Below are 23,563 nucleotides of genomic sequence, written 5' to 3'. Positions count from 1 at the left end.
CACGGTATAGCAGGGAACAGTGCAGCTTGGAAAAATCGTGGTAGGGAGGGAGAGATGTAGGTCTTTGCCCCAGAGAGGTGCAGGGAGCCTAGAGTGGGTGTTCTGGCTGGACCACAGAGGGGAATACAGCTGCAGTTCCCTAAACCGTGGCAGCACGTTGCAGACCAAAGGACCTGAAGGCATGGCCTCCTGCCCTGGCCATCCTCAGCTGCCTCCTGGTCACCACCTGTGGTCTTGTTAGTGCGGGGGGACCTGGTATCCCCAAAGACTAAGAAGGAAAGCAGAAGCTGTTCGAATTGTCGTTTGGGTTTGACTTTTTCATTTCTCCTTTGCAGTAAAATTGGACTGAGTCAGTGACAGACTCCTGCACGGATGTGGGCCTGCAGCAGGGCCTCAAATGATTCACAACCAACCCCTTCTGCCTTGACCTCCATCCCCTCCTGTTTCCTCCTAATGCACTGCATCACCATGGCAAGCAATGGGGTTTCCTTTCTAACTTAAGAGGAAGAAGAGTGAGGTCTGCTTAAAAAAAAAAAAAAAAAAAAAAAAAAAGGCTTCCGCTCCATCCCTGGTGTTACTCCACTGACTTCTCTGCCTCCATTGATACCCGTAGAGTTGCCATATCCATCCCTGGTGTGTCTACCTGGATCACAAATCAGTATGTTCTTCGTAGGCTCAATCAGAAGCAGTTCTACTGCCCTTCCTGTTGATTTCGTTCCCAGTGGTGTGAAGTGTAGGTCTCTGGGATCCCGCACTGACCCCATCTGTTCCTCCCCTGCCAAAGTTCCAAGTTGGGCCAACCCAACCTTCTGGCTTAGGGAAAGCCCTTTTCCAAGAAGGATCGCTTAAGGTGTTACCGTATGTTAAACTAGGAGGTAAACAAACGGCATCCAGGGAGCTGAGTGCAGGCAGGGGGCTGCTCAGCGCTAAGCCTCTTAGACTTACACATGGTCTTTACCAGGTGCTTCATTTCATTAATGCCCGGGGCTGAAGATGGGATTAAGAACTGTAGATTTGCTGTCAATCTGGAACGGGAGGTGGCTGCTTTCAATGTGCTTGGAGGGCAGTGGAGGGGATAGCTGTGCTGAAGAGCAATGAATCCCTTCAGGAGAAAGGGGATTCTTAATAAAAGAGGGGGTGAGGTGGGAAAGAGCTTAATCCACTGATGGATTAGGTGTCATTTACAATTGTAATACAGCATCCAGTCTGTCTCTCCTGTTGCCCCAGCATCTTTCTCTCTCTGGGAATGGCCTCTGTTAATCAGGGAATCAGTGGGAGATTAAGAAAGGTTTTTAAAAGTGCCACATGCCACTGTAATGAACTACAGCCACATGCATAAAGACCTGCTGGCCTCAGCAATGATCATACCTGGGACCCTGAAGCCAGGATGGGGGAATCTTGTGTTTTGTACTTTGTTAAATAAACCAGATTCCTTTCCTGTAATGGAAAAGCATTCACACCAAGTACATACACAAGAGAAGTGCCAAAAAGAGGAGAGGTATTTGGAAATGGGGTCACCCTTTTTAGCGTACTCAGGGGAGGAGGGCTCTCCAGCCAGCGAGCCAGACTCGTTAGCAAGGTTCTTAGAATGTTAACCTGATCCTGCACAAGTGATGTGCGATGTAGTGTGGTAATGCTGTATTGTAACATTGTCCGAGTAAAAAGTTTCAGAAAAATAAACCAGACTCCTAAAAAGGGAGAGTGACTGAGAAAGCATCTGCTGTGTGAAGCTTTCTTAACTAAAAAGGTGTAATTGACGGAGCAGCAGGGCCCCTACCCAGGCTGGGTAAGCCTTGCCTGAAGATGTTAGCATCCTCAAACTGGAGTTGCAGACCTCTCCACATGCTGTCTTCTTGTGCCATTCCTCTGTGAGATACAGGCAGGCGATCCCATGCTAGCTGAAAGCCAGCAGGCTTCTGGGTGGCTGCCTTTTTATGGGCTGTTCTACTGTTTCTTAACCTCTTCATTACTGATAAATGTAGTGGGCCCTCCTGCAAGGCAAATCTCATCTCTGACCATGGCTGTATGTACCCATGTGTGATCTGATCTATCACCAACTTCAGTGGAATACTCATAGAGCAGAGGAGCAGGGCTGGAAGAAAGGAGATCAAGCAGTGAAGGGGTTCATGACAAGACTGCAATTTACTCACTTCTGACCTCTTCTCTTCCCCTCTCCCTTGCATCCTTCTATTCCATAAACAGGTCTCCACTTACCTGTTGAAATATGATGCACTCATAAACCAGCCTGACAAATCTGGCATTGCAGCCAGCTACCTAATACCTATCCTGTTAAGATAATACCCAGTAGCACCTCCTCACCAGGGTGAGTGCAAGTAATTTGAGTCAATCTGGACTTCATATTCCATGAAGCAGGGTGATAGGCTGCAGTTACTCTAGAAATCTCAGCAGTACTTTGGCAGGGGCAGGATCAGTCTAGAGTGGTTGCACTGGGGGAAGTGGACAAGGTATCATCTGACAGTTCCTTTGAATCCAAGTTCTGTGCCTTAGACTACAAAACAAGGTGATCTTCGGTGCTCAATTTGAGGTACCGTAAAGGGACCTGATGTTCAGAAAGTGCTGGACACCTGCTGTCTGAAAAATCAGGCCCCTTTTAAGAGCTTCCCAACCTGAATCATAAAATCAGTACCAGAGGGGTAGCCATGTTAGTCTGTATACAGCAAAAACAACGAGAGTTCTGTAGCACTTTAAAGATTAACAGATTTAATTTCAGCAGGTATAAGCTTTTGAAGATGAAGGTCCTGATGTATACTAACTAGAGAGGCTGAGCCATCACTCCAGACCCCTGAACTCTGGAGATGTCTGATTCTTCACTGGGATCTGACTTCTGCAAATAGTTCCTGTCTTTAAAATGGGCAAAACCAGTGCCCCCCAGATCTAAAAACCTCTGAACTTCAGAGCATTCTGGGACCAGATCGGAAGTTTGCAATATGGGGCTCATCTGTAAAGTAACTGGTAGAACGGGGTTCGTTGCAGGCAGTTAGGTTTTAACCAGTGGGCTCTTGCTGGGCCAGACTCTGGTAGGACCCTTGGCTTAGCATGCAGGGAGGCGGTGGTGCTGGTGGGGAGTGGAAATGTTAAATCGATTAGCAAGCAGCGTGAGGACTCCTGCATCTGCTTCCCTCTCACTGACTCACTGCCTGAGAGAAGCAGCTCAGGTTTCAGTTGTAGGCTGCCCTGTGAACAGGAGCCTGCTGGGAGGCTGTAGGATCATTTCTCTCTCAGCTTTGATCTCGGTGGTGAGACAGAGGAGGCTGCAATCCATCAGCCCCCCTCAGGGCTCGCTCGCCCTGAGTGCTGCTCTCTGTTCAGAGGAGAGCAGGGAGGCTGCATCATGTGGGGCTTTAACCCTTAAGGAACTGGCTAATTCCCAGGTGCTCTAGCAACTTAAGAAAAAGTCAGTTGCAAGTGTTCCAGGGGAGGCTGATGTGCCATGCCAGGAGGCTTTCCAGCTCTCAGGGGGCTAGTACTCTTGCTTGGTGCTTGGCCAGTCCCAGCCCCCTGTGCAAGGAATCTGCCTGCTTTCCTGCTGTGCCCCATCTTTCCTCCACTGCTCGTTCTCAACCCCTCCTTCTGGAACCAGCAGTGAGGAAACCAGGCAAGGGGTGCAGAGGAGCTGGGATAGAGCCTAGAGTGTTTCTATGCAGGGAGGGTCTTTGTAGTCCAGTATCCTGTCTCAGACAGTGGCCAATGCCTTATGCATCAGGGGGAGGCCAACCCTCCCCTCCTCACCCATAATGCATCTTTGCAGGTGCAATTCCTACAGTTCTCAATGGGGCTATTGCATAGTATGCAAATACCAGACATTTTAATGGCAGCAGAAGTGTGAGAGCCCTTAGCCCTTCACCATCTGTCCGAAGCGGGCCCCAACCTAGTGTCCTCAATCCCATGGTCATTCCTGCCATTAACCATCCTCTGGCTAGTCAGGCAGCAGCTGGTGCATTTCTTCAAAGAGGAGGAGGAGGATGACAGGGCAATTAGCTTGTGATGAGGGCACCTGGAAAGGCTGGTGCCCGACTGCAGTGAGAGAGAGGTTTTCTCTCTGCCTGTGCGGTAGCTCACTGCTCTTGCAGCCACCTTGGATGTTAACAGAGCGGTGCTAGCCAAGGAGCGGTGGGAGGAGGTCTTCAGGTAGCAACCGTCTCCTCTGGTCCTTGGAATTCTTGAGAATATCGATCCTATATCAGTGATAGTAGTGCATGTTCTCTAGTGAAGAGGTATTCGCCTAGTAGCATGGACTTATGCCATATGCCTGTCAGATTGTGGGAAAACCCATCTGCTCAGTCCAGCCTGAGAGCTCTAGGTGTCCTAAGTGACAATAGATCCTGGTGCATCGTATGAGACCAGAGGCGGGAAAACCCCAGGTGGGTCCAGGTCACAGCACCCAAGAGGAGGAGCGTTACAGGTTCTGGTTTCACTTTGAAGGAAAGCTTCAGGAGAAAGTCACCAGCACCCTGCTATGCTGGGGGACAGAGCCATCACTGGCATAGCAAGCAGCCCTTGAGGTATCTAGGGGCTGATTTTTAATATAAAGCTACTGATGTGGAGATTCATGTAAGTCACCCACCAGCAAGGTAGGAATTTCTCTGTGACACCTTTGTTCACCGTTAGGGGTGAAAGGATCAATTTGCTTTTTGCTTTGGGAGTATTGGGGAGAGGTCGGGGGGTGCCACTTGAGACTGATGAGTTGCACGGGCAGCACTGAGAACTTTGCCTGCACTGAGAACTTTACCTGCTATGGAATATCTAAGCGACTCTTGCTGACAACGCACACTTCCCACCCCCACTCTCGCTCCCAACTGAGCTCCAGACACAGCAGCAGCAGCAAGCGGTGGCTTGGGGACGGATGTCATTCGGAGACTCCTCTCACAGACATACACTGTAAGGCATCCAGACGGCTGCCTCCCACAGTGCTTAATGAAGCATCCACTTTGGCAGGCAGGCAAGGACAAGGACTTGGGGATGTCGGAAATCGCTTATTTATTTATGAAGAATAACCACAGCCCAGAGAGGTGGGAGGGCCAGGGTTTTCTGGCTGCAGCAAGACCCCTTTCTGATTCCCAGCATGCACTGTAGTAGGCGTGGGGGTAGGGAGCTTATTCAGATGCAAGGCCCAGTACTTTGTAGCATTGTTATTTGCAACTTCTTGATAAGGATGGAGAGACCCATTCATCCTGGGTGGCGCTCCATTGGCATCAGGGATGTGTGTGGCTCTGGAGCATGTGGTCTGTCAACCATCAGGAGCTGATCTTGCTGCTACAGTGTTAGCCCAGGACATCTCATAGCTCCTTGCTGGGCATCCAAGAGGGGCCACTGACTGACCCGACTTTCCTGCTGTGAGGCTTGGTGCTCCCTCTCCCTGATATTCCACAAGCTGCTGGATTCCTCCCAAAGCACCACACACGCTGACCTCCAGAACAGTGCCATGCTGCAATTATTGAGCCACTGGTTGAGGATGCGTCGATTTAACTTAGCTCCCATTTCTGACCTTTATTCCCTACGGCTAAACGGTTTCTCACTATCCTGTTAGTTTGGGAACCCAGGTATTGTTTTTGAGGTGATTTTATGCTGGGAGGTGCTTTACTGGCCCAGAGTCTGCTCTCACTGGCACCCGAATCAATCCAGATTTCAATGGTGTTACGTGTATGTAACTGAGAGCAGGATCGGGTCTATCATTCTGTTTAATCTCTATAATTTCCATCTTAGTTTGGTAGTGGCTGAATGTCAGTACAATCTGGCCCCTCTATGAAATTAATTGCAGAATCTCAGCCCAGTGCATGCAAACCTACACACGACCACCACCAACAGAACTGGCACTGATTGGGCCCTGGGTTGGCAGACTCAGTAGAGAGGCCTGGTAGGAGCTGTGAAGTCTGACCTCCCCTGTCATCCCTAGAAGGGTTCCTCCAGGCTGGGGTGGTGATTGTTGCCCAAGCTGCCTCTGCCAGTCATGTTCTTCTTGCTAGCACATGAACTTAACTCTATTAAATGAATCAATTTCTCTCTTTGGTGACAAACACCAGTGCTCGCTCCCTCCTCCCTGCTTCTATCTCCCAGTCTTTCAGGGTTCATGATTATTCGTGAAAGTCTCCTAACACGAAGTGTCTTGGATTTGTTTTAGACTACAGCTTTCCCGTCGCCTCTCAGAAGGCCCTGCCCAAGGAAAACAGGACGCAGGGTAAAGACAGCTGGGACACTGCCCCCCTTCAGCAGTCATCGAACTCCATGGAGCCTGACCCACAAACGCCTTTCTCCATTGTTCTGGAAGAAGAGGAAGGGCTGCTCCCTATAAACCAATCTAAGGGAGGGCAACAGAGCAGCCAGGCTTACTGGCCAAAGGACATGTCTTCAGAAGCAGCTGGCCAGGAGGACTCCTTCTTCTCCCTCCTGTTCTCCACAGCTGCCAGCAGACTGGGTGTTGTGACTAAAGCAGCTGTAGAAGGCCAAGAGGAGGACTCTGTTCCTGAACACACCTCTTCGGGCTTTGACCTAGGGAGCAGCATGGGGCCCAATCTGCTGCCTGTGTCCTCCATCCTGTCAGTCACCGCTGCAGGATCCCAGGGTGTCTCAGAGCACCCCATCGAGGTGACTTCTGGAAATATAAGGGGTACAGCGGGAGCCGGAGTGGGGCTAGCAGGGACCATGGCAACAGCAGAGTCCACACAGACCATGGTGGGAGCTGGTGAGGAGCCCACGTTACGAGTGGGAGGGGAGCAAGTGTGGCCCACAGCGCTAACTGGAATGGAGCGAACGGAGGAAGCCCCTGAGGTAACATCATCTCCCAGAAGCGGCCCCCAAGATCCCAGGATCGTTTCTGGTAGTGCTGATGGCTCCCCAAGTGCCAGCTCCTGGGCAGCTCCCTCGGAGAGGGCTGACAAGCCAGCTCCAACCCCTGCTCAGAATGGCACCAAGCTGGCTGCTGAGACCATGGCAGCAGAGCGGAGCTTTGTGCCACGGACTGGGGACACCCACCCAGCTGTGCTATCAACAGGAATGCCCTGGAATTCGGCACAGGTATCCCAGTGTGTGGGGAGGGGAACTCATTATGGGGATGTTTGGGTATTAACCCTTCCTCTCTCTGTGCTGTGTGGATATTAACTTATCCTCATCTCTCCCTGCTTTCAAAGGCCCCATCGCCAGGCTGGTGGAAGCAGTTGCTGGGATTTTTCCCACGACCCCGTTAAAGGTTGTAGGAGATTGTTCCCTCTTTCATTGCACATTGTGGAGATGCCTTAGATATTGAGGAGCGGAAGGGCAATTCACCAAGAAACCCTCCTACACAGTTTTGCTTCTACCCTGCTGCCTGCGCGTATCTAGCCAATGTTACCTTTGGGCGGCAGTGAAAGAGTTAAAAGCAAACTCCTTGCAAGTCTGGTTGTTTCCTCAGGCTGCATTATTGGAAATCTAAGTGCATGAATGACCCCAACACCTCTGGGAGGTGTCTGTACTGCCACTGCCTGCATCGTTATCTGCGCTGCAGCTGTTCGTGCCTGGAGAGATGCAGGGCAACTGCAGCAGGGCAGCAGTAGTGTGTTGATCTTTGTCAGGAGGTTAGTGCAGGAGAATTGCAGGGAGGGAGTTGCAGGATAGACATGCAATAGAATTGCAGAGAGGATGGAGAGGAAGGATGGTCCAGTGTTTACTTGCCTGGAGTGTGGGAGACCCGTTCAATATCTGCTCCTCCACAAACAGCCTCTTTGACCTTGGGCAAGTCATTTAGTCTCTCTGTGCCTCAATTTCCCATCTTTAAAATGGGGATAATAGTGCTTCCCTGATTCAAAGGGGTGCTGTGAGGATAAGATGGTGAGGTGCACAGATATTATGGTAATAGTGGTCATATAAGAGCCAGGACAGATGGGGGCGGAGGTTACAAGTTAGCAATACCGTAAGATTGCAAATGGCAGTGGGATTGCAGGGGAGCTGTGCAGTAGCACTTGCTTTGAGATCTATTGAGGCTTTTTCTGTGTTGCAAATTTTTCCATAAGGACTGGATGGTATAAGGAATAGAGAAAGAGATCCAGAGCCTTTCACAGCTAGCTCGTCCCATTTCCATGCCACTCAGGCTGGTAGTGAGGTGACCAAGTCATTATCATCTGATGGCAGTTGAACTGGACTTTGTCTAGTTTTGAAACAAGCTGCAGCAGCCGGTAGTTCAGCGGAGAAGGGCTCCATTTCAGCCTTAAGGACCATGAAGCTTCTGGTTGGAGTCTCTGTTGTGATAATATTCAGGCCACCTAAAGAGCGGATCTGGTTACCAGAGAGGAGACTCCACTAAGTGATTGAATCGCTCTAGTGTCTAGCTCTGTTTGGATCATGACACAGTAGGCAGGTGTCCCTATCATACAGATTAGTCTGGCAGTTAGCACTAATTGCCTGCCCCCATCCCCAATTCTCATTCTCAGCAAGGACTGACTGCACCATTAGGGCCAGGATAGCCCAGCTGAGGCACACTGGGCATGGCAGCCTGTAAGGAGTTAGTCTGGCCATTGCTTGTACTGCCCCTGCTCTGTGGATTAACAGAGTACGGGAATCCACTAGCACTCAAATGAAAAACAAGACATTTCTTTTCTGTGCATGGATACCCCAGCCTGGAGAATGGGGCATATCCTCCAGTATCCTGTCTTTGGAGAATCTCCTCCATATTGGAGAACATGCAGTTCTTCCAGAGCTTTCCCAAGAATTCACACCCCCCGCTCAGGGTACAATACAGACCCTCCCCTCAAGCTCCTTGTGCCTGCAGCAGGAACAGTGATGTAGCTATGGGCAGAAAGCCACATTCTCCTTCCAAACCAAGCTGTATATGTGTCCTTTCTTTCCAGGTCATCTGCAAGGACTGGAGTAACCTGGCAGGGAAAAACTACATCATTCTGAACATGTCTGATAACATCGACTGCGTAAGTCAGACACAAGAGACCTGAATAGAATGAGAGTAAATGGGAGTTAGATAGGATACTAATGTGGGGGCTGACTCGTTCACACAGGGCAGCAAAATATTTGCTAGTGCGACTGATCCTAGGATTCATAGGACATTTTTAGGGCCAGCACAAATCCTAGCATCACTGTTATATCAAGAAACTGCAGCTCTTGTGTGTTGCATGCATCTCTGTGCATTTTCCATCCTCTTCTTTTTCTAGGGGTTAGCAGGCAAGGTAGTGGGGTCAAGATGATCCTAGGTTTAGGTATAAATCCAGTTTTTCAACCTAGAATGTCTGTCCCAGATCTTCAAATGGGCTTTTAAAAAGGTGCCTGGAAGTTTTGTATGTGCAGTCTTCACTTGTCCCTCCTGTGTCTCAGTCAATGCAACTGGATATTTGTGCATGGACAGTGAGAGACTTGACTGAGGACATCCTCCGTGGGTTATTAATAATACTTGTTGAATGTTCATCACACTTTCCACTGGAGGATCTCTCAAAGCACTTTACTTTTCAGAAATTCAAGGGAAACTGAAAAATTGAATTTTTTTAATTGTCTGAGTTTTTTTAAGATCCTATTTCCAGTAGAGTCCCCTTTAAGTACTAAGTAGTGCCTGAAATTAAAATATATATATTCCTTACACTTTATAGATTTTTTTCCTGCTATTTAGATGGGCCTCTTCAGTGAGTCAGTTTCTCTCTTGCTACCTGGCTAAACAGGAGAACAGTGATATGTGTAATCAGAATAAACAAATTGGAAAAATGTAGCTTTTTGCTGTATTTCAGTTTTAATGATCTTGGATGGTCATTGTAACTAGATTCGGTATAATCGTTTCAGAGATAAATATGATGTTTTAAGTTGACTGTGTTCCTTTAATTGAATTAAGCCTCGCAACAGCCCTGTTATTGGTAAGCATTATCTCAATTTTACAGCTGAGGAAACTGAGGCACAGAGCAGTGACCTGGCTTGTTTCAGGGCACACAGTGAGTCAGTGGCAGAGCTGAGAGCAGAAGTCGGATTTTCAGATTCCCGGTCCTTTGCTTTTAGCCACAAGCTTATCCATCTAGAAGGATAGAGATTGGGTTTATAATAATTAGCCTTTGGTCTGCGTTTTCAAACGTTTTATAAATGCTAATCGTCACAGCCCACATGGGAAGAAGGTTAATATTATTCCCATGTTACTGATGGGGAAGGAGTTGGCAGCGAAAGCGTTTTGGCCAGTGTCAGATCCAGACTTTGGTCACAGTAATTCCTGGCTAGAAGTCCAGTGCTCCAACTACTAGCTCGTATATCCCTTTCACACTCATACCTTCTAAACCTAAGGTCCAGTATGCTGTACTAAGCACACTGGGTTCTATGCTGACAATGCAGTAACTATGGAAGCAAACATAGCATCTGTTCTTAGTTTAGCAATAACTCCAATACAGGTCAGTTTATGTTTTACTGCAGGTAGGAATGCTGGCTAAAGCACCAGATTCGGGATCTTTAATTTCCACCTGGATGGTCACCAGATGAGAAGGAGCCTTTGTTTTCCGTCTCATCTGAAGACAGTACCTCTAACACTGCATTCTCGAGTCATGAAATGAAGTTGCAGGATCAGGGTCTTTCTGATCCCAAGACCCAGACTTTTTTGGGGTATGATGTCTCTGCTCATGTTTCTCTAGTGGTTCTGCATAAAGACTTATTGTTTCCAGAGTAAATGGTTCAGGCTGCCACTAAATCTTCCTTAAGTGCCACTCCTCTTCTCCTCCTCGCCTCTCTGTTATCATGTCTACTATCTAGTCTCTGTTAACCAGAAGTGCTCCGCTAATCCAATACTCACCCATCAATCCCTTAAAGCTGCAGTTAATTCATGAACCCAAAGCCCCTTGTGTATCTCTGATAAAAGGGCCCATTCAGTTTAAGAACCTCCCATGGGCCATTTATCAAACCCTTAAAGACCATTTGTAAAGGGGGCAGGGCCAAGTTGTCCTTGTTTTTTAAACTGACTTTTAAAATACATTATTACTTTGGAAGTGTGAAACGAAATGTTTCTCTGATTAAATATTTTCTCCTTTTTGCATATCTGTTTTTTATCATAGGTCCCTGCACTGGACTGAGTGTGCGGTTTTTGTTCCTATAGGATTGCTCTTAAGCACTGATCTATGCACACATCGGTCTTTTTAAAAAGAGAAAATGAGGCGCCTGAAGGATTTGTTTTGGAAACAATAAATATATAGAATGAATGATGCTAGCGTTCTAACGGGGTATAAGAAATATGTTTCTTTCAGTCAGCTTCTTGATGTTAACAATGCCACTTTAAAAACAGAACTGTTTGCCCTTCATACCATTTCAAGTGCCTCTGTCACAACTAACATTTACAGTTCAGAATATCAGCGCTTGAAAATAAGCTTGTGATGTCTCATTTCCTATCCCCTTTGGTCATCATCCCTCTCTCTCCCATATTATCCCTGTACTACACAAACGCAATTTTGCTGTATGTAATAGGTCTCTTCCTGTTGCCATTTACAAACATTGAGTTTTAGCCAGGAGATGAAAATTGAAAAGCAAAAGTGCAGATGTCCCCCAACTGGAGCTGTGTGTTGCTGTCGAATCCCTGGCTATTCCCTTGCCAAACATAGACGCAGCCCTTGGGCATGAAGGACTGGACTGTTTTTCTACTTGACTTCATGGTTCAAAACAAATATTCCCAATAAGTGATTTATGCTGTCCTCAACCTTATTCAAAGGGACACTTGTCAACTTAAATATTTAACACAAGCGTTTTCCTTCCCTGTGTTGTATTATCATTTTATATTATTGAAACTGAAAGGGTTTTTGTTGTTTAAGTCAAATGCCCTCCTCTCCCACCATCACAGTTGATGCAGTTTGTTTATTCTCTGTTGAACTTCACTCATCTTGGACAGTGAAATTAGACAAGCTGGCTTCTCTTGGGTGTATCAGTTTTGCTTTCTGGCTCCTATATACTAGGCCCATGCTGGGTTTTGTTTGGACTTCCAATGCTGCAGATGAGTGTTTGCATTTTTAAGTGATTTATTGATTGATTTTAATTAGTTTAGAAAAAATTCTGCAGATTCTTCTGTTTGTTTTAAGGGCCTGATGCTAGGACACGCTGAATGTCAATGGGAATTGGGCACTCAGCACCTTGCAAGACTGGGCCCTAGGATTCTGTACCCTTTATCACAAACACACGTTTACCAAGATCTGCCTTGTAGATCCAAGTTGGCAGGGTCCCTTTATCTTTCTAATGGGTTCTAGACCGGGCAAGTACCCAGTCTCTTTTGGGCAAAACTCTCATTGACATCTGTGGGAATTTTGCCTGAGTAAGACAGCAAGATTGGATCCAATAATAATACATGTCCATTCAGGGCCCTGCCTCCATTCACAGGTGATCTGAGCCTGAACTCACTCCAGCACTGTGAGTTATCTTTTTGCCAAATTAAAACTCTGACATGGCCATTGTCTTTTCAGCCAAGGAGAACTGATGGGGCAGTCGGTGCCTCTGCTGTCTCAGTTGCTTCTGTTCACTCCAAACATTCCCCTGCCCCCCGTTCATCTCAGGGTGAGTGTGCTATCCCTCCCTCAGCATCCCCCACCCCTTGCTGAGCCGTAGAACAACAGAATTGAACTCTGGTTGTTGCGTCGCAATGTGGAGAGCTGCCTACTAGGCCACAGGACGAGCTGCATGGTCCCTGGGCATGGTTCTGAGCAGGAGGCCCCAGCAGTAAAGCGGTGGAGCGGTTTCCCACCCGTGCCCTCTCCCCATGCCTCTCCTGACTGGCTGCATACACTCCCTCAGCTGAAATCCATAACCCTCGTCTGATGAGACATGGCACTGACGGGCTCTTGTGATTCAGGCCAGAGTTGTATGTGTCTTTTCCAATTAGGCAATTCACTGCTCAGGCCTGTGCCTGCCCTGAGCACTTGGGATTGCCATGGCAACCAGGAGTGCCAGCATTTATTAATCATCCCAGTGGCCTTTGGGTTGGCATGGCAACTGCAGACAAGAATAGAAACAGAGGAGTGGGAAAGTGGCAGAGGAGCTGCCAGGCAATGGCACATGTCAGGCAAAGCTGGGCCTCCCTGACCTGCTGCTTAGTGCTGGGAGAATTGAGGCCTTCCCTTCAGATCTGGAACTTTCTATTAGCTTTTGAAACAATTTTACTTTAGTCTAAGCAAACAGCTCTGCACACAGGAGTGATTCTGGGATCCCTGCCTGCTGCAGGGAGGGGCTCAGCTGAGACTGGAGGATGCTACAAAGAGAAACCCAGAATGAGTGTATAGGTTAGGACTGATGTGCATCAGCACAACTGTGTGGGCCAGGACTGGACTGGCAGGAGATGCTGTGGGTCTTGATTGAAGAGCGTCTGCAGGTCTGGATGTGGAACAAGCACATTGGTGGTTTGCGTTTTGGTTACTGCCACCTGCTTTTGGGAGTGCCAAATTGACTTAATTTACACATACATTTAAACCATCCCCCACGCCTGTATGGCCCCCTCCCCACCACACACACAGAATAATCCCACCAACAGCCCCATTCAGCTCTGCTGTAAAGAGGTAGTTTACATGAAGTCAGTGGCATTGCACCCACTTACACCAAGGCTTCATTTGTCCCTGTATTCCCACTCCACTGGTTCGTCTTTGCCATGGACTAGGGTAAAAGATGCTCTCGAATTTTCCTTGTTGCAGGAGGAGTTTCGGCTGGAGAAGGGTCCCCAGTTGCTGGCTCTGGTGGAGGATGCCTTCTCCAGGCAGACAGACGGACTGCAGGTCCAGTGGCTGATCTCTCTGAGCAAACCCAATGAGAATGACAAGCACCTGCTAATGACCTTGACAGGGACGGAGGGTAAGTGTTGGTAGAAAAGCCATGTGGTGGTGGGAGGGGACTGGGAAGGGGTGTATCTGGCTTCAAGATTATTTTCCAATGTGATTTCCAACAATGCTGGATGGAGCTTTCCCTGTCCCATTTTCCTGGTTGTAGGGACGCGATCCCTCCTGCTGTACAGTACAACGGTGCCTGTGTTAGCTGTACCAGGTAATTTCAGGTGTGTGTGGCGGGGGGAGGGGGCGTGTGTGGGGGGGGGGGAGGGGAGGGAGTGTAAGCCTCTTCACACACCCCTCCCACATCACCTGCACCATGTCATCCCCTGTGTATAGTCCTATGGTGATTTCCCCCTTGCCAGTCACTTCAGATTCCAACTTCTTCTGACCTTCAAGGCTCTGCAAAGTTCTGCTCTCATCTGTCTCCTCCCCTCTCTCTTCCAGTGCCTCCTGCTTCACCCCATCCCTTTTATCCTTGCACACATTCATCTTTGTGCATTTTCGCATGCTTGCTTTTGTGCCTCCCTCCTTCTTCTGCTGCAGAAGCTAATAATCTGTCTTTGTTCAGATCCCTCCTTAACACTGACTCGTGTCTTCTGCCGAACCTGCCAGTGTTACCTAGTGAGGTTAAAAGAATTATTGCACACCCATTGAAAAGTAGACCAGATTGGAAAGTTCTGATCAGCTGAGGTTGTCTCTGTTCTATACTGCTTCTGCAATCTATTTAGCGTATACACTCTCTGGGGAAGGCCACATAACTGCAATTTCATACAGGGCAAATAAGAAGTAATATTATGAAATATACCACACTTGGGAAATTATGCTGACATTTAAGTAGTATTTTCTACGTGCTTGTTTAAATCAGTGCATTTCTCCCAGCACTTTGGATCATGCCATGTACCATTAAAAAGGCTCTCGTAAGCACGTGGCCCTAATGTAAGTCTTTCTATTGGAGGGGACCCCCTTGGAGATGAGAAGCTGGGCTCTGTAATGTTAGCAGCACAGCCAGGTTGGACAGCTTTCAGAAATGGAGTTCTGTGCCCAGTTAGGAGCCCTGCAATCGTCAAGGTCTGAAGCATTTTCTGCTATGAAGAATGAGGCTCGTGTTAGGTTCTCTCTCTGTTGCTGGACCAAACTGGAAAGGCACATGGAGAAGAAGCAATGCTCCTTGGCCCCTAAATCCTACTGACAGGTCATGCTTTTTCTGGCTTGCCAGCTTGGAGAGTATCCTGTGAGCTGTGTGGGAAGGAAGCCACTTGGGGGCCACTCAGTGATGGTTAGTGACTCTCTAGCCGGGAGGCTGTTGCAGATTTCTCTCTGCCAGGAATAAGGTTGTTGCAATATGCCTCCTGACAGTCTATTGTGTCTTGCCTGGCAGGCTGCCTTGCTAGGGTTCTCTGCAGAGCACAAGACATGTCCTTGAGGATGCTGCAGGTCAGGAGAGAGGTGCATTGGCAGAGCTGTGTGGGCACTCAGTAGTAGCTGTGAGTGCTGCAAGTCAGGGCTGAAATACACTGGTGGAGGTATGTGAGAGTAGCCGAGCGCCTAGTCCCATGATTCCTGGGTTCCAGTTATTCCACACTTTCAGTAGCACTTGCATGCGCTCTGAATACCTAGCTAAACATAGCTTTTGCCTCATAAAATAGTCTGTAAAGCAATAAAAGGTGTGTCCCCCTTCTCCTCCCCATCCTGCCCTTGAATTCCCAAGGAATGCTGATGTGCTGAATGAGTGAGCCAAAGCAGAGGACGTAGGGCTGACCACTTCTGTTCGGTTCTCTTCCTTTCACTAGGTGTCGTCCCTACGAAAGATGTCCTCATGGCACTGGGGCATGTTAAGAGGAGCTTAGCCGAGGTAAGACCCTGTCTGCCGAACCTACAGGCCAAAGGCAGCCAGTGCAATTAAAATGGGATGGGCTCTGAACCCTTCATGAGCAAATTGGCAGAATCCTCCCTTCCCTCCCTGGTGGCTGCAGAGTGATCCCATTAAGAATGAGTAGCTAAGAGGTCATCTGCTGACTCTGGAAGACTTGTTTGAAGTTGCTGTCCACATGTTGGGAATCTGCATAGACCAGTCCCTTCCCTGCTTCCCACACCACCATCTGCCAGGATGGGCTGGCAATTTTGTCTGTAGGGTTCTTTAAAGCAAGATACGACCTGAGTTCTGTCCACCTCACTGTACTGTCCAGTAGTTGCTCAGCCTCTGCTGAACAGTCCGGGTGAGTTTCCGCACTGGTCGGAATGCCCTCTAGGGTTTACGGCCCTCTGTTTCCTAGGGAAAGTATTTTTTAAATTGTTTTTGCCTGTCATTGGATTCCCTGTGTTACTGGGTCCGTGCTGCAGAACTGAACCTTAGATTTGCTCCAGAGAGGGAGACATCTGATGAATGGAGGTGGCTGTGTCTCACTTTCTTCCCTCCCACCAGTGTTCAGGCTTGCATTTCAGTCTCCTCTGACATCACAGCCTTCAGTACTTCATTTCTCTCGTTGATGGCTCTATTAGAATTCCATAGCAGACTATATTTACTCACCAAACATTCCCCTAAGAACCTTGGTGCCCTGGATGGGGAGCGGGGAAGAAGGCAAACTAGTCCATTTCCTTTGAATCTGCCCCTTCAGCTCATTGGATGTGAAGGCATTAAGAGCCTGATTCTGCTCTCACTTACACAGGTGGAACTATACTGACTTTAGTCGAGTTACTCTAGATTTACATCAATGTAAGTGAGAGCAGAGTCAGACCAGAATGTGTTGGCAGATGCATGTCTTCCCCTGACCTAACAAACTAGTGCAGCTCAACAAAGCAAATTAAGTGCTCAGTGCGGTATTGATTGGCTTACACCAGAGAAAGTGCTAAAAGCCCTATAAAGGGCATTGCTGAAATTGTGTGAATAAAGTACCAGCAACCTGAACTGTCCTTTCCATGGAAAACATGCAAGGAGACTTCAAGGCTCGGTTATTGTTGTTTATTAGAGAATAATAAAGCCACCTGCAGAGATCTGACATAACGTATATTCTACCACAGCAGCCTCACCACCTGGAATTCATTCTCCAGCTGTATCAGTAACGAAACAGACTCTTCATCATATTGTGAAATCATAAGCTTTAAAGAAAGAAGGAGGATATTCTCTTACACTCTTCATACATGTTACTGAATTGATACATAACCTTTTGAAATCTGCCCAGTCACTGAGACCAATCAACAATGTTCAGCTTTGTATGCTGACATTCTGTTTCTGGCAGGCAAGGGTGTTTTTTTAAAAAAAAATACGTTTTGGTATCCTGCTTGTCTGGAGTGTGTGGCCTGGGGGATTGCACATGGGACAAGGAGTCAGGAAATCCTATCCTCTAATTCCAAGTCTGACACTGACTTGCCATTGTGACTGTGGGCAAGACTCTTAACCTTGGTTTCTCCTATGTAAAGTGGGGCCTTACCTGCCACCCAGGAGTGTTGTGGATTGAAGTGAGTGTTTGTTAATGTGCTATGATCATTTCTGTGAACGCTCCATGGGTATGTCTAAACTGCAGCTGGGACCAAGCCTCCCAGCCTGGGCAGGCAGAGTTGGGCTTGCAGCCCAGTCTGCACCTGAACCACAACATTCACACTGCTATTTTTAGTGTGCTAGTTCGATTAGTGCTAGCACAAGTCTGTCTACCCGGGCTGGGAGGCTTGCTCTCAGCTGCAGTTTAGCTCTACCCCTTGAATCTGATTGGTCTCTAGAATATTCAGTATCCCAAGTGTAAACTGATGGAGTGGGTCAACTTGTGTAGGAAGAGAATGCCAGTTTTTCATCAGAGGAGATCTCTGTCCAGAACTTTATTCCTGCACTCTTGTGAGCCCAAGTTCGAGCAAAAGAAACAGTAAATTGGTGTTTAAACATGCAACACTCCCACGCCACGTTACCCTCAACTGAGTGGGGAATTCTGCCTCACCAGCAAGCTTCCTTCCCTTTTGCCCACCAGGTAGCTGTTTCTAGAGCGTTTCCTCCCTCTGATTGGATCTGAGTCACACCCCTTGCTACCCCACTCTGCACACCTCTGTGAGCCCAGAGCAGGGATTAACACATGGTTTGCTGGCAATCAGGGAGGGTTTCTTCCCACCATCACTCCCTAGTAGGAAGATGTCATGGCCTCATTCAAGATCTGTAGATTGTATTAGACTGAATCATGTGTTTCCTTCCTTGTGGGACAATCTTACAGCAGATCCCACCAGTCCAGTCCTTGTCCCTGTTAGTCCGGTGAGCTTGTACATGCTACCAGGACTCTAGGATTCAGCACTGCAGCTCCATTAACTCCCAAGTGGTTGAGCATGCCTTCCTTCTCGGTTAATTTCAGATTGGCATCCAGAACTACTCAACCACCACAAGCTGCCAGTCACGGCCCAGCCAGACGCGGAGCGACTATGGGAAACTCTTTGTGGTGCTGGTCATCATCGGTTCCATCTGTGCCATCATCATCATCATGGGGCTTATCTACAATTGCTGGCAGAGGCGCCTGCCCAAGATGAAGAACATGGTGAGCCTAAGGAGGGTGGGGAAAGACGACTGTATTTGGTTCTTATCCCTCAGGATAGAATGAGTGGGGTGGATGGGAGGGCAAGGGACATGTTCTTTCTCCTTGTCCACCTTCCCAGATGGGTTTGATAGAAGCACCTGGATCAGATCATTGTGGGTTAATGGCCGTGTCCAGATTAGAATCTGAGACCCTGCTAGTGCTCTCTGACAGATGCTATAATCTAACCCAACAGCATCTGACACATGGACTGCAGTGGGCCAGATGCAGTGCAAAGAGTTCTTCAGTGCAGTTACTACCCTCTTTAATATGGAGGTGCTGCCTGCAGCTCCCAGCATGCCATGCTCTATCTTGGTTCAAGCAGCCAGAGTGCATTGCTTGCTGGGAACAATATTGTCCACCGTAATTTGCCCCTTGATATTAAAGTTGTGGCTTCAGTTGGCTCCATTTTATAGGTTCAGCCCTTGGGCTTCTGGCAAGTGCCACTTCCTTTCCACCAGGAGGGCCAATTGACCTTCACATGGGGCCCATGAATGAACTCCACCCAGTCCTGTTCCCATGAAAACAATGGCAAAAATCCCCATTGACATGAAGCAAGATCTGGCCCAGCCTTGCTCCTATGCAGCAACTGGAGCTTTTCTCAGTTTGTGTGTCCCATCCTGTCTCCTCCTCCCCTTCCAGTCACATGGTGAAGAGCTGCGCTTTGTGGAAAACGGCTGCCATGACAACCCCACCTTGGACGTGGCCAGCGACAGCCAGTCGGAGATGCAGGAGAAGAAGCCCAGTGTGAATGGTGGGGGTGCCATCAACGGCCCTGATGGCTGGGATGTCCTGATCAACAAGCAGGCGAGCGAGGACGCAGGTGTGTTTGAGGAAGATACACACCTTTAAAAAGAGAAACAGCTTAAATATTTGTCTGTCCTATCTTGATTTAAGGACTATGAGGTGAGGGGCAGCTTCTCAGGAACCTCTAATAGGACTTGGGACAGAGCAATTCTTTCTTGTCATGGTCCTGAGGCTGCATCTGAATCCTGAAGCGAGAAGAGTCACCATGAGTGGAGGGAGGCCGGTGGGGCGCTGGGGTGTGTGTGTGTGTGTGTGTGTGTCTGTTGCTATCAGTAGCGCCAATGCTTTCATCACTTTTAAATGCACTTACTGTAGCTCTCCAGTAGCAGCTGAGAACGGCAGGGTTTGGGAAATAAAATGATGAGGCTAAAATTGCCTCCAAGTGACTGCCTTTGGGGAATCAGCTCACAGTGGGTATCCAGCAGGGAAACGGCAGGCCAGATTCTGACCTCACTGGCTTCTGAATTTACATCAGTAGAGCAGCAGACAGAATCTGTCCCAGCAGGTGCAATAGGAAAATCTGTGTATTGTTTTGGATATGGGAAGCCAATATTCAGTTGATGTCCTGGGCAGAGAGTTTGCATTCTGTGCATGTATGAAGAGGATCATATATTCTCTAGTGCCCTTGCTTTAGCTTTTGACAGGACTAGCTGCTGTATTGCTCAGCTGAAAATGTTTCCCTGTGAGCTCTCACCCCTGCCTCATATCCCCAATTTCTTTTTCGGTTCCACAAGCACCATGTTGAACCTGAAAAGTTTGAGCACTTTAATCAAGCCTGGTTTGTCTGGATGATTGCAGAGAATTCAGTGCCGCACTGTTGAGCCTCTGTTGTACTTCAGTGTGGGGTGAGAATTCACCTGAAAAGGACAATTACCTGCCTCCTGGCAGGTTGGAAGGTCACATCAGCAAAAGATCCGCTGTCTAAATCTTGACAAGAGGCCTTTTCTGCTCCTATCCCATTTTTCAGGGTCATGGCCTCCAGTTGTGGTTGATCTTGTGAAATGACCATACAGAGCAGCTGAGACATCTTAATGAAAGAAAATAAGATCTAGAGACTGAAAACTTTCCTGTTCCATTTGGGTCGTTACCAGGTTTGTTTCTAGGAAGAAGATTCTGGTCTCACATCGGTATAAAGCAGGAGTAATTCCACCGAAGTTATTGCATTTAAACTAGTATAAAAGCCGGTGTGAGATCAGAATCAAGCCTAAGAACCTTTGAGTGCTTCTCAGGCTTGCATTGGGCAAACCTTAAGGCCCCAGCTCCCTGAGGATGTAGTAAAATGCACTTGAATATGCGTAACTGTGCTCCCAGCCCTGCCTAAATCATGATCTGCCAAAATCAGAACTACTGCTCTTAAATTTGAAACCTAGGAATGTTTTGTCTCTTTTTTCTCCTCATTGTTCAATGGACCCGGGGCACTTTGGTCAAGAAAAAAAATTCCACATATCACCCTGTTTTAAAATTTTCTATTTTCAGGCAGGCAGGCTGGCTGCCTGCGGCAAAATGCGGTCTTTAAGGGAATAATTGTACAAAAAGATCCAACTATATTTAATGAGGATTAGCAATTAACTTGTGATTCAAATCTCTCTCTACATATAATATAAATATGTCTGTAGCATGCTCATAACTGGTATCTGAGTGCTGAAAGTGAGGATACAAATGAGCTTGTTAATACAGATTCATTTTTGCATAGCAATTTCCAAACAAACTGACTCCCAAATCAGTTGAACTGAATAATGCAGGACTGTAATAAGTCTATGCCATGGAATCAAGAACCACTGCGTTGAAAATGCTTTGCGGTTCTTCAGGATGAAGAGATGCTATATAAAATGCAAGACATCAACACTATATGGTGAATAAATAAAACACGGAGTTATGTGTTTATACTGCACCTAGCACAATGGGGCCCAACCTGCTTTTGGCCTTTAGGCAGCACCACAGTATAAATGTTAATAATATAGCCATTAATCCTCATTAAATAGGTTTAATATTCAATGGTCACTATAAAAATAAAATCATATTAAATCAAGCATGGATTAGGACACCCACACAAAGTATTTTTCCTTTGTTGGTTTCCCTCACTTGTTCCTTCCGTGCTGGGTTGCTTTGCCACCTTCATTTCGCAACCTTTAACCATGTACAGAGTCACCAGGGTGCTGATCAGGTAATACTCAAGCCCAACAGTGACATAAGTCAGCATTTGTTGAGGTGGCAGGGAGCCACCAAACTTTAAATTGTTAAAGGTTTGTCATCAAGGCTTATTAACAGCTCTAGCTCTGAAAGCTGCCCGCTACCAAGCTCTGGTGGCTTGCTACTCCAATTCCTTATGATTAGGGCAGCATCCTGATTGTATCTCTGCTGGCAAAAAGGAAGAGTTCCTGGTTCCCCCTTCTGAGGTAACCCACATCTTGAGCATATCTTGGATTCTGTCATAGTGGCCAGATCATTTGCTTTGGAAGCGTCTCAGAGGAGGTGTGCTTGGCTTTGTAATCCTAATTTGTCTCTAAAAGCCTTGTGGCTAATAACATTTTACTATTAAAACTGAGATATTTTTAACAGCTACCTTCCTTACTTAATTTACTGTTTGCACTTGGCTGATCTTGGGCGAGTGAACTTGATGCATTAGTTACACTGCATGGGCCTGATCCTGCAATCCTTCCATGAGCATAGACATCCATGCCCAGGGAGGCTTGCAAGATTGGGCCCTTTATTTCTAGTCAATTTTACTCTGGTTTTTGTGTTTTGGGTTTCTAATGCTGCAAAGGGAAGTTTAAAGGAAGAAAATAATTGTTTTTTATTATTTGTTTAAATCATGGAAGCTTCTCTGTCCATATAATTTTGTCAAACTTTTATTTGAAACATAAACCTTCAGTGTTGGGCACCAAACTGGACAGAGGACAGACTGACAGCTGAAAAAAACTTATTTTGCATTCAGTAAGGTTTCTTTGTAGTCCTGTCTGCCATGTATTAGTTCACACTGACACCTGGTGGCTTCTGGTAGTTATAGATTAAATGAATAAAAAGGACAGTTTTCTCTTACCTGTGAATGCTCATTTTTCCTGTCATTTTTATTAGCATAATCAATTGACAACCACTCACTCAGCAGAGACATTGGAGCTGTCTGTTTGCAGACTCAGGAAAATGGCATTTGGTGGTCTCATTTGAAAGATTTTCTTCTCAACCATAAGGGCCAAATACTTTTTTTTTTTTTAAATGAAAATTTAAATTATATCCCACTTACCAGGGAAAGTTTCCTACTCACCATTGGCAACAGCATTTTTCAGTTTCTAGGAGAAACACAGAATTTTACTGCAGCTGTGGTTTTCCAAAGTTTCAGTTTATAGTCATAGGTGAAGATCCTTCTGGATCTGAACATGTGTGTCACACCTCTGTGTGCATACATATTGCCCATACGTATTCATGTATGTTACATTGTTTATTGCATGGCTAAAACACAACAGAAATCCACCTGCAAGTATCTGAAGGCACAAAACATCCAGGAGCTAAAGGAATCATTTAGAAATTCCTAGCTAGAAGTGATGGAATGAAAATGAACAAAAGGAAAATGTAGATCATCATGAAACATGTCTTACTATTGCGATCTAACAGACTGTAGAACAGCATCCTACCAGGGAAGTGGTGGATGATCCATCAAAACGGGACAAGACAAAGCACTAGAAAGTATACTTTAGAGCTTAGAGAATAATCCTGTATTGGCCAGGAGATGGATAAAATGACCCATCTATCTATGTATTCACATGGCTCCCACACTATTGTATCTGAGTACCTAGGTCTCATCTGTCTCTAATTTCTGTGATTCTATAATCTCTCTGAGTGTCATGCAGTGAGAGGAGCTCCTTATCTATTAATTTATGTTAATTAAGGGAATTTGCTAAAAGACTATTATCCCTAACAGAAAAATATTTTAATTAAAATGTACGAAGACTGGCCAGCTCAGCAGCCCAAATGCTCGGAGGTGGGAAAGCTAAGCTGGAGCCTAAGGCTTGGTCTAGGCAATGTTTTATACCACTATAACTGTCAGCTAGGGGTGTGATTTTTTAAAAATCAATATTGTTGCACCAGTACAACTTCTAGTATGGACACAGTTACCCCAATATAAATGCACTCATATTTGAGCCTAGTCCAGAGGTTCTCAAACTGGGGGCTGGGCCCCCCTGGGGGGACCCGGAATGTATTCTGGGGGGGGCATGAGAAGATTTGGGGGAAAAAACCTACTGTGCACATTTTACCCACAACAATGAATAATTAGCAAAGCTGATTCCTCCAGACATATCAGGTCCTCAGATGGCGCTGTGCATTCTGAGATTTCTGTTAAGCTTGCATAGTATTATACAAAGCCGTTGCCATCTGTACATTAATCTGTTAGCTACGAAGCAATATGCACATTTAATTGTAAGTGTGGACCACAATCACAGTTTTGCTTTTGCTCTTATTATAATG

At 46.9% G+C, this 23,563-nt stretch overlaps 1 protein-coding gene across 1 annotated transcript in view; it reads left to right on the top strand.

Moving 5' to 3' along the window:
- Window positions 1-22,141, top strand: part of PODXL2 (podocalyxin like 2) — a 41,715-nt gene extending 19,574 nt beyond the window's left edge. Inside the window, exons 3-8 of the mRNA XM_067544285.1 lie at window positions 6,140-7,032; window positions 8,838-8,912; window positions 13,620-13,776; window positions 15,542-15,603; window positions 18,080-18,259; window positions 18,938-22,141. Coding sequence (XP_067400386.1) covers window positions 6,140-7,032; window positions 8,838-8,912; window positions 13,620-13,776; window positions 15,542-15,603; window positions 18,080-18,259; window positions 18,938-19,147 — 1,577 coding nt within the window. The 3' untranslated portion in view covers window positions 19,148-22,141. The remainder of the gene's footprint in view (window positions 1-6,139; window positions 7,033-8,837; window positions 8,913-13,619; window positions 13,777-15,541; window positions 15,604-18,079; window positions 18,260-18,937) is intronic.
- The last annotated feature ends 1,422 nt before the right edge of the window (window positions 22,142-23,563 follow it).

This window comes from Emydura macquarii, unplaced genomic scaffold (assembly GCF_026122565.2).
Source record: "Emydura macquarii macquarii isolate MOO-44397 ecotype Brisbane River unplaced genomic scaffold, CSIRO-AGI_Emac_v2 contig_968, whole genome shotgun sequence".
Lineage (NCBI taxonomy): Eukaryota > Metazoa > Chordata > Testudines > Chelidae > Emydura > Emydura macquarii.
This window is presented reverse-complemented; position numbering and strand designations above follow the sequence as displayed.